This window comes from Neomonachus schauinslandi, chromosome 8 (genome assembly GCF_002201575.2).
Source record: "Neomonachus schauinslandi chromosome 8, ASM220157v2, whole genome shotgun sequence".
Classification (NCBI taxonomy): Eukaryota; Metazoa; Chordata; class Mammalia; order Carnivora; family Phocidae; genus Neomonachus; species Neomonachus schauinslandi.
In genome coordinates this window covers 59,273,406-59,285,178 of record NC_058410.1, presented here as the reverse complement: position 1 = coordinate 59,285,178, position 11,773 = coordinate 59,273,406, and the positions used below count along the sequence as shown (strand labels likewise).

Genomic DNA, 11,773 nt, shown 5'->3' with positions numbered 1-11,773 from the left:
AGAGAAAGAGAAAGAGAAAGAGAAAGAGAAAGAGAAAGAGAAAGAGAAAGAGAAAGAGAAAGAGAAAGAGAGGGAGAATGAGCAGAGGGGAGGGGCAGAGGGAGAGGGAGACGCAGACTCCCTGCTGAGCAGGGAGCCCTGATGCAGGACCCCATCCCAGGACCATGGGATCATGAAGAAAAGGTTAATTTCAAGTAATATGTATACTTTAAGAATTTTGTTTTCAATTTAGTACATGCTTATGTATTTCTTTGACTTATCTGTGAGTTTAATATCCAGATGACTAGATCCTGTGGTACACAGAAAATAAACAACCTAGTTTGCCAACAAGTGCCAAAATAACGTGCTGGATTATATACTTTAAGCCTCCACAATCAACTGATTTGACTGAAACTGTTTGACAACCATTAAACAATGTATGTTTGATTGAAACTGTGTTAAGTCTAAGTCTAAGGCTGATGAAATACTGATCAGAGGTTCTTACTCATTATCAACACTGTCTTTATGAAATACTCTACATTATCACTCTTACTGTCTACATGAATATTCTACAGGTATCTTACATCTTTGCCATATTTCCTCAAATAAAGGGCATATTTTAGGTATATATGGATGCATCTGGTGCAGTGAGTATTTAGGGGTTGATAAAAAGAAAAACTATGGGCGTGGTTAACTGTCCTCTCTTATAAAAAGGGATAAGATGATATGCCTTCCTACATCCCCCATGTTTGCTCTGATTATAGACTTAAGAAGTTTGCTTCAATATACCAATTCTTTTCCTACGTCCCCCTCCACCCCCATGCACTCCAAAACCATGAATTCTGACTCTCCCTCCAATGTAGATCACCAAGAACTTCAATTTGACCTCAATTACGTTTCAAGGATTTGACTAAGCAAATTATATGCAAAACTAAATTCTGACAAATATGTACCCTAATTAAGATGTTTCCAAATACATTTTAAAAGATCATCTGAATAGTTTTTCCTTCAATTTACAGACAACCCAATAAATCAGATCCCAAGGAAAACTGATTTCAAAGTTAATCATTAGTCTGCATTACCTTTTAGTTAACAATGCCCTATTACTAGAAGTCATTCAAATAACTTTAAATACTCAAATCAGACTAGCACTCTCCTCAATATACTGATGTTCTCTAAAACCACTAGAGCACAACATTTGATATAATTTATGTTTCTGTATACTCTTTCAAGGGGCCGTAGAAGTTTACCACAGTACTGTTTTAACTACACGGAGTATACGGAATCTCCAGTATATTCTGGATTGGCACTACTTGGTAAGTTTATTGAAGGGAAAGATTATATTTCTACACAGCTTTATAAATTAAACTTTCTCAAATCCTCACAATTTAAACATTAGTCAAAATTATAAATAATCCCTTCCTAAAACTACATTATTACTAAAACTCAATACATGAATCCTTTAAAACATTTTAAGCCATTAGGTTAAACCAAATATTAGGTGAAGGAACCAAAACAAACATGAAATATAAATATATATAAAAAGATATGTTTAATGTGTGAAGGAATAAGTTTTTAAAACTTAACTCCCCTGGGACACCTGAGTGGCTTAGTCCATTGAGTGTCCAACTCTTGGTTTTGGCTCAGGTCATGATCGCAGGGTTGTGGTATTAAGCCCCTAGTCCAGCTCCATGCTTAGCATGGAGTCTGCTTGTCCCTTCTCCCTCTGCTCCTCCCCTACTCCCGCTTTTCTCTCTCTCACTCAAATAAAATAAAATCTTAAAAAAAAAAGTTAAACTCCTGTACCTCTTTAGTAAACAACTGCATATACCCTCTCTACTATATCAGCCAACTACTGACCTCTAAAAATAATTTTTCTAAGGGCACCTGAGTGAGTGGCTCAGTCGGTTAAACGTCTGCCTTCGGCTCAGGTCATGATCCCAGGGTCCTGAGTCCCGCATGGGGCTCCCTACTCAGTGGGGAGCCAGCTTCTCCTTCTTCCTCTACCTGCCTCTCTGCCTGCTATGCTCTCTCACTCTCTCTCTCAAATAAATAAATAAAATCTTTATTATATACATATAATTTTTCTAGTATAAATCTATTCATAAAACATACCAAGCACCAAAAATATCAATAAAATGATCATCTTGGGGCACCTGGGTGGCTCAACTGGTTAAGTGTCTGACTCTTGATTTCAGCTTAGCTAATGATCTCAGGGTCCCGAAATCGAGCCCCGCCTCAGGCTCCATGCTCAGCAGGTTGTCTGCTTGAAGTTCTTTCCCTCTGCCCCCAACCCCCTCGTGTGCATGCTCTCTCTTGCTCTCTCTCTCTAAAAATAAATAAATCTTTAAAATAAATAAATAAATAAAATGATCACCTCACCTCATCTAAGTCTTGGATATAAACTGGTTTTTCCTCAAAGCCAACTGGCATTGGTTCACTATAGGGAATCTTTACTTCTTCATACATCTTGTTATTCTCTCTTTGGATTCCTTCTGGTAAAATCATCTATCAACATAAAAAATAAAAATTAATTAAAAAGCAGTTGTTCTGGTAAAGATTCTTTAATTAGAGAGACAGAGAGAAAGAACACTACTGGCTTTAGACGTAGCACTGGTAAATAAATATAGCTAATTTAAAGAAAAACAAGTCTAAATAAAACAAAAACAAATTACGTACACACAAATTATTCATATATCAGATCTCTCATATAAAACACCTATTATGCTGATGAATTTTAAATATATATTTATTAGATGGTCTCCTGAAGACAAATGTACTTGGGTGGCTAGGAAAAATGTGCAATGTACAGTGTAAAGATCAAAAAGTAAGGCAACTGCTAAAACTCAAAAATACAAGTTCCATAAATAAGAAAAGGGAAAAGAACAAATATGTTTTGAATACCTGCTATGTGTCAAGAACTTTATATATACTGCATTATCTCATTTTCCCCAGTATTTTTAAATAAAAGTTAGTATAGTATATCAACTAGTACAAGAGTCACAAAAGAAACAGGAAAAATCTATGTGTTATTTTCTCAGAATAGACATATTATCCCAAAGTGGTCATACACCAGTGACATACCTTTGCACCAGCAATGAATGCTGATGTTCTCATGGCTTCAGCTTGGGAATCATAAACATGGGGATAACGTATTTTTTCAACATCCATATCTCTTTGCCTGCTCAGAATTGGAACACTTCTAGCATTCAGAAGGGCCTGCTCTCTGTAAATACAAAAATAACAGGATAAATCTTAAATTTTTATCTTGCAAAAGAAAGCATATATTAAAACAATCACTATTATAACTATTTCAGTTAGTCTTCCATTATAAAGTAGAAGAAACTGAATTACACAAATAAAGATATTAGCAATCCTGAAATTTTCTGTGTAACTACACAGGAGTTAACACATTTTTTAGGTACTATTTTTAGATAACATCATCTGATAACTTTAATGTTCCTTATTTATAATTTTGTTTGTCACAATCCAAAGATATATAACAAGGTATAAATTCCTTTTTTAAGAACAGGATTCAGTATTTAAAAGAACAAGTATCATAATGTCTTCATTTCTTTTTCCTCCTTCCTAATTTTAAATAACATGAAGAAAAGTATTCTTATTAAGCTAGGGAAAAAAACAAAAGTCTCAAGATAAATCTGTGTAGGCTTCACAAATTTTAAACTACTGGTGTGTGCACATCACCTAAAAATAGCTTACCTCTGTAATCCAAATCTCTAACCTACATAGATGCAACCAAGAATATTCTAATTAAGAAGATCACTGCTTTCTTATCCCAGAATATTAGGTTTTCATAAAACAAAATTCTGTTCTTATAAGACAACATGACTAGAAGTAAGAATCATCTAAACTGTTTAAAAAATGATGATACATAATGGTAGCAATAACAACAGAAGCATTTTTCAGCCTCTGGTTTTTATTACCTTTGTATCCGCAATTCCTTAGGATCAAAGCTCATAAGTCCTTCTGCAACTTCTCCATCTTCTCCAGCCTTTCTTTCTCGTCTAGCAATTCTTTTTTCTTCACGGCGATACTGTTTCATTAATTGCTTTTCTTGTTTAGACTGAATAGTAACTTGACAACCATAATTAGGTTTAGCATTTTCTCCTAAAATTTTTTTGCAATTGTCTACAAAGCAAATTTAAGAAACATGTTTTATAAATTTAACCTTTATGAAAATCATTTTTCCCTTTGCCAAAATACAAGATAGCACAATGCTCAAATTCATTCGTTTTTAAAAAACTGTCACATTCAATTGTATGTTTTAAGGAGAGATTTTTAAAAATATAATATCTAAGTGAAATTAACACAGTGGCTTAAGAAAAGTCATCAGGTATTTTCTTTATACAGATTACATAGTTTAGTGTTATAAATTCTTAGATATAACATCAGGAACTTAAAAGTTCAGTTTTATAATTCTGAAATTATTTGTTTATATAATTTCAACAAATATAGTAATTATCAATACTAATTAGCACTTACTGTTAACATAGTAATAAAATATATTTTTTACATATTAGATCTAACTTTTCCCTATGTATCAGATCTTATTGTGTTAAACTGAATATATGTTACTACTTACTCATACACAAAATAAAACTTATTAACATTAGCTCAGGATATATTTATAAGATGACCAAGGCAAATAAAGAGTATGATCCACCTTTTCATGGAAATAGAGTTAAAAAAAAAAAAAAAGGAAGATGAAATCTCAATGTTTACAAGGTCCAATTTAAACATGTGGTTTGGTCAACCCAGTATTAAGGAAAATTTTTCTTCCAACAGGATTACCTTCTATGTTTAATTAAATCTTTCCAAGTAGTAGTATCTTGGCTCACTGCAGCCCTAAAGGGACTGACTGGAGTGTTGCTGAAAGCAACCCAAATCAAAACACAGTTATGGTACTGAAGACCTACTAGTTCCAGGCACTGCTGCTAAACTAGGAAGACAATGAAGACTGAGATTTGGTCCATACTCTGAAGGAGCACAGTGCAGGTTATTTTATCAAACTCCAAGATCCAACACAGAACAAGGAAGGAATTAGGTGAAGCATCAAGATGGGAAAATTAGCTTTCTAATTCATCTAAGCCTCAATCAGGCAACTATTCAGCAAAAACTTTAACAGTTGGTATTTGTTTACGTATATGTGTGTGAGTGCATATGTAAAGAGAATAATAATGAGAGAAAGAATAAGAGAGAAAAAGAAAGCAAAATGTTAATGACTAGCAAATCCACATGAAGGGTATCCAAGTACTCACTGTATTATCCTTATACGCTTACTACAGGTTTGAAAGTTTTCAAAATAAAAAAGTTGGGAAGAAATTATGACACTACTTGGCTCATAGTAAATACTGTATGTATTTACTTTAAAAAAAATTGTCTATTCAAATCTCCAGCAAGAAAAAAATGCCATACTTAAACATAAAGAGAATCTCTACCGCAATACCCTATTTAAGGCATTGATATTTGTTTCATAATCTGCCATATCTAAAATCTAATTTCAAAAGTGGTATCACTAAATTATATATATTATAATATATATTATATAATATAATATATTATATTAAAGGATATTAAATAATAATATTAAAAAGATTTGCTAACCAATGAATCTTTCCATTAAATTAGAATTACCACTGAATACTTTCTTACCTTGAAGAGCCTGCAACTTATGATCATTTGAAGAATTAAGAAATCTATCCACAATTGTAATTCTGTTCTGAAGGAGCTTCTCAATAAGTTCAAGTCCATCAGGTCCCAGCAGTTCAAATAGCTTAAAAGAAAAAGAATCAAAGAATTGTTACCTCAAATTCACCATCTTCAACTGATTAGACCTTGTTCAACCGAGGTATGAAGCTAAACTAATACAAAAAGAAGTACCCAAAAAGTATTTTAAAAAAAATAGTAACTTAGGAAAGAAAAATAACTCTTCATATTGTTACATATCTTTCAGCTTCACAAAGTCAATCTGCAATTACTAAAAGCACATGATTCAACTTTTCAAAATAATTATGATTTATATATAAAGCTAAATCACAGAATAACAAATTCTTATACTTGGCTTTTCTTGGTATAACCTAAGGAAATTCCAAAATTAATTTGCTTTTTAATACACTGTTCTGGTTTTCACAAATAGAGTCCAGAGTACCATTTTTCTTACAACTTACTACACATAACAGCTATCATTGTAGAGATAAAGAACCATTAAAATGTTTTATGATTCATGACATGCAAATTTCTAATGCTTAATAATTAATTTTATTATTTTTATTAAACTTATTTTATTTTAATGCTTAATAAATCTGAAATATAAAACACAGTTCCACACGTGCTTTATTTAACTTTTTATAAAAGTGTCCCTGTGTATTTTACGCAGAGTAATTGTGAAAGATTAAGCTGATTCCAGAGTCAGAGAACTAGTGATTTAGAAAGACTTTCAATCATATCACTGTATGAAATAACTGCTCCAGAAAGCCTTTAGATTTCTTCAGATGTGGTTCGAGGATATATTTTTTTCCTCTCCAGAAATGTTATATCTAATTTTACATGTGAAGATTTTATATTAGCCAAATTCTAACTGTTCTCAGAGATTCCACACAAATAAAATCATAATTAAAGTAGGAATTTATGATAAGTATATATGAAATGTTAATATTTAATAAATATTTTATTTTTGCTGTTTATTTTGTGGACATTATCTGCATACAAGGCCACAGCCCCTAGTCCTGGAACACCTTGACTTTTGGGCTAAACATCACAGAACCCAATCACTCTCACCCTGGCTCATAAGGCACTAATTCCACACCAGGAGAGGCAAGCCAAGAATTTAGGCTACTGTCTACCCCCTTTCCATCAAGTACTCAGCTCCTAAAGCAGGGTGTCACTCAGAGATAAGTTTTCCATTTTCCCCACTCCTAGCTCCAGAGTTTACATCAAAGATTTTAGGCTATAAAATAAAAAGGTCACAATTTCTTCCAAAGGTATGTCCTCATCTGCAGCTTGGCAGGAAGTTGAAGCTTTAGGGCCATCGCAAAAACAGCACAGATTGTGGCTAACTATAACTACAGATTCACAAATTCAACTACTGGGGTACAAAAGAGAACTAAGGAGCAACAAATAGGAGGAATCCTCTTGGGTGGGAATAAATACCAACACTGACCTCTGGCATTATTCCTTCAAAGGGGCCCCAAATTTATTGGATTCATTTATGGAGCAATTTATGCGCCAGGACATTTCTACAAACAACAGAGCAATTATCTGGTAATTGGTAAATTTAATACCTGGGTGTGGTCAGGGAAAGAAAAGCAGAGGGTCCTGCCAAAACTACTTTCATCCTAGGGTGACTGTGGATATACCCAAAAGTACGCCTCCTTGAGAAATAATACCAGAAGCTAAACACTGTGGGGTATGGGTGAGAGGAATTGTCTGCACTAAAATAATCCAGCTAATCGCTAAGCAAATAAACAAGCAAATAAGAATAATAAACCCAGGCAGTGGTAGATTAGATGAAATAAATTCCTAGAAAGACACAAACTTTCAAATAGCAGACAATCTGAATAGACCTATAACAAGTGATATACTGAATTAGTAATCAAAACTACCCACAAAGAAAAGTGCAGGTTCAGATGACTACACTGGTGAGTTCATTCAAAAGATTTAACGCCAATTCTCCACAAACTCTTCCAGAAAACAGAAGAGAGAACATTTACAAGGTCTTACTTTGACCCCGAAGCCAGACAAATACATCATAAGAAAACAGACCAATATCTCTTAGGAATAGAGACACAAAAATCCTCAATAAAATACTAGTAAACCATATCCAGCAATATATAAAAGGAATTACACACCATGACAAAGTGAGATTTATGTCAGGAATATAAGGCTGGTTCAACATAAGAAAATCAATTGATGTATTACATTATATCAACAAAATAAAAAACAAAAACCACATGATCAGCTCAACAGATGCAGAAAAAACATTTGACAAAATCTAACAGCCTTTCATGATAAAACCACTCAACAAACTAGGACTAGACAGGTACTTCCACCACTTGATAAAGGGCATTTATGAAAAACCCTTAGTTAACATCATACTAATGGTGAAATAGTGAACCCTTACCACTAAGAACAGAAATGAGACAAGAAGGTCTGTACTTATAACTTCTACTGAATACTGCATTGGAGGTTCAAACCAGGGCAACTAGGCAAGAAAAAGAAATAAAAGGCATTCAGATTAAAAAGGAAAAAGTAAAACTATTTCTATTCAGAGATGGTCTATATAGAAAATACTAAAGACTCCACTAAAATACTATTCAAGCTAATAAACAAGTTTTCAAAAAGCATGACAAAACCATTCAGTGAGGAACGATCAGTCTTTTCAATAAATGATGCTGGGAGAACTGGCTAGTCATATGCAATAGCATGAAGTTAGACCCGATACCATACACAAAAGTTAACTCAAAATGGATCAGTGATCTAAATGTAAGAGCTAAACATTACAAAATTCTTAGAAGAAAACAGAGATCTTCATGTCCTCAGCCTTGGCAAAGGATTCTTAAATATGACACCAAAAGCATGAGCAACAAAAGAAAACATAGATAATTTGGATTTTAGCAAAACAAAAAAACTGCTTCAAGGGATAACATCAAGAAAATAGGGGGGGAAATGCAGAATGGGAGAAAATATTTGCAAATCATGTATCTGGTAAGAGACTGGTACTGTCAATGTCTACAACCAGAACATATAAAGAACTCTTAACCACTAATAAAAACACACCAATTAAAAACTGAGCAGAAGATCTGGATTTACCCTAGGAAAATATGTAAATGGCCAATAAACAGGTTAAAAGATACTCAACATCATTAGTTATCAGGGAAACACAAATCAAAACCACAAGAACCACTAGAAAGGCCAGGTAAAAAAAACTGGAAAATAACAAGTCTTGACAAGGATGTGGAGAAACCTGGAACTCTAATACATTGTTTGTGGGAATACAAAATTGTGCAGCCACTGTGGAAAACAGTTTTCTGGTTCCTCAGTGAGTTAAACACAGAATTACAATGTGACCCAGCAATTCCATTCTTAGGTATATACCCCAAAGAATTTACAACCATGTGTCCAAACAAAAACTTGTATACAAATATGGATATTTACATAGCCAAAATGTAAAAACAATCCAAATGTCCATCAACTAAAGCATGATAAACAAAATGTGGTATATATCCATACAATAGATATTACTAAGCCATAAAAAGGAACGTAGTAGTGTACAACATGGATAAACCTTAAACACATTTTGCTCAGTGAAAGAAGCCAGTCACAAAAGACCACATATTATAAGATTCCATTTGTAAGAAATGTCCAGGAATGGAGAAATTCTAGAGACAGAAAGTAGATTTGTGGTTGTTTAGGCCTGGGAAGGGGGTCAGGGAGGGAATAGGAGGATAGAAGCTAGACGTTTAGGATTTCTTTTTGAGGTAAAGAAAATGCTCTAAAATGACTGTGGTGATGGCTACACAGATCTATGAATATACTAAAAACCAGTGATTTATACACTTTAAATGGATGAACTGTATAGTATGTGAATTATGTATCAATGAAGATATTTTTTTTTAATTATAAACCAAAATGACTTAAACTAAAATACTAAAAGTAACAGAAAAATTACTTACAGTTGAAAGATACAGATTGAATACACGTTTCCTGGTAAAAATTTTAAGTGAATGTTTTGAATTGCTATTGGTTCAATGTAATCCCTGTGCTTAAGGTTAAGAGTGATATTTTAAAACCAGCAAATTCGGGGCACCTGGGTGGCTCAGTCGTTAAGCGACTGCCTTCGGCTCAGGTCCTGATGCCGGATCAAGCCCCGCATCGGGCTCCCTGCTCCGTGGGAAGCCTGCTTCTCCCTCTCCCACTCCCCCTGCTTGTGTTCCCTCTCTCGCTGTGTCTCTGTCAAATAAATAAAATCTTTAAAAATAAATAAATAAACCCAGCAAATTCAAAAAATGATACCCCCAAAATGCAAACAAATTACAGTAAAAAATGCTCTCTACATATGGCAAAAAAAAGTTTTTCATATTCTATCAACTCTCAGGGAATGTGTTAACTGTTAAATTGAGACCATTTCTTCCATAAGAAAATAATTTATCATGGCAGAGTTACCCTTACACATATTCTTAGCTACTTCAAGTTTACCTAATCTGAAATACAATGTTCACATATGATAAATTAGAGATTCACAAATTTTTAGTCCAACATAACTTTAAGGAAAAAACCAGTATATCTGGAAGACAACTTCTAATGTAACACCTCAGGAGGAGGATTGCAGAACAAAGAGCCCTTTCTTTCTCTTTCTTCCTTTCTTTTTTCTTTTTTTTTTAGCCTATTATTTCTTAAAAATAACACACCTAAGACCTAGCAAAAGAGACCAGAAGGCTGTTTTGCTCTGAATAGTAGGACTTCCATGACTTCTAAGATGAAGAATCCCCAGTAGAATTCTGAGATCAGCTGTCATCAGTTTTAAAGTAATCCCAAAATTATGCTTTCCATAACATTTGCCATTTTCATCCACATTGAGAGCAGGTGCAGTTCTCATTCAAGATTTGCACTACAAACTAATTTGGCAATGAGTCTGACTATTTGTGAAGATACAGCTGTCTGCATCACTGCTCTATGCACTGACACAAGTTCCAGAAGCTATCAAGTTGAAAAACAAAGAGGGAAAAGTTAGCTGTAGGTAGAGAAACAGACATCAACCACAAAGTTAGAAAGAAAGAAAGAAAGAAAGAAAAAGAGAGAGAAGGAGGGGGGAGGGAAGAAGAGAGAGAAAAAGGTAAATTTCACTATCCTGGCTATAAATTAAAGATATGAGATTTAAAGGAGACATAAGAGGAATAGACAGGTAACATCCTTTCCCTGGTAGAGGTTGTTAAAACCATTATTATGATCAATATATTATTAAGGTACTCTCCAAAGACAAAGGTTGTTAGAATTCTTACTGTTACTATAAATCCTTTATCATTAAATTATTAAATTGAAATAGTTCATTAAATTGAAATAATGAGTGGAAAGAGTCAAAATAATGAACCAACAGACTACATTCCTAAGATGTCAAAAAAAAAAATATTTCAGAACATGTACAGACTAACTTTAAAACAGCATTACTTCCTTGTTTCTTATAACACTTTTTTTTAAAGATTGATTGATTGATTGATTGATTGATTTGACAGAGAGAGAGACACAGCAAGAGAGGGAACACAAGCGGGGGGGGTGGGAGAGGGAGAAGCAGGCTTCCCGTGGAGCAGGGAGCCCAATGTGGGACTCGATCCCAGGACCCCAGGATCACGACCTAAGTCGAAGGCAGATGCTTAACGACTGAGTCACCCAGGCTCCCGTCTTATAACATTTCTAACAGATAAATGTAGTTTGTAAATCTCTCAGGAAAGGTAATCCCCACTTTACCCCATATTCTGAATTATATCATTTTTATTCCAATTGGTACAATGCTATAGTGGATGCTACATTCCCAACACAGTATCAAGTGAATCACAAATATCACATCATCACAAAAGCAAAATACAGTAAACCTTTGAATAATATACTATAAATCCCATGAAAATGGTGAGAGAGAGAGAGAGAGAGAGAGACAGAGGAAATGAACCTAAATTAGAACTATAAATTTGTTCTCAAACTGGCATATGCAGATATGCTGAGTGTTTATGAAACCACAGAATAAATATGGAAGATACCCTTGGCTTATCAGTTTACTCAAAGA

The 11,773-nt window shown here is 33.9% G+C and overlaps 1 protein-coding gene across 1 annotated transcript in view; it reads right to left on the bottom strand.

Annotated features, from left to right (window-relative positions):
• Positions 1 to 11,773, bottom strand: part of ASCC3 (activating signal cointegrator 1 complex subunit 3) — a 358,425-nt gene that overhangs the window by 281,457 nt on the left and 65,195 nt on the right. Inside the window, exons 5-8 of the mRNA XM_021693642.2 lie at positions 5,653 to 5,773; positions 3,924 to 4,128; positions 3,064 to 3,205; positions 2,362 to 2,487 (exon numbers count right to left, since the gene is read on the bottom strand). Coding sequence (XP_021549317.1) covers positions 2,362 to 2,487; positions 3,064 to 3,205; positions 3,924 to 4,128; positions 5,653 to 5,773 — 594 coding nt within the window. The remainder of the gene's footprint in view (positions 1 to 2,361; positions 2,488 to 3,063; positions 3,206 to 3,923; positions 4,129 to 5,652; positions 5,774 to 11,773) is intronic.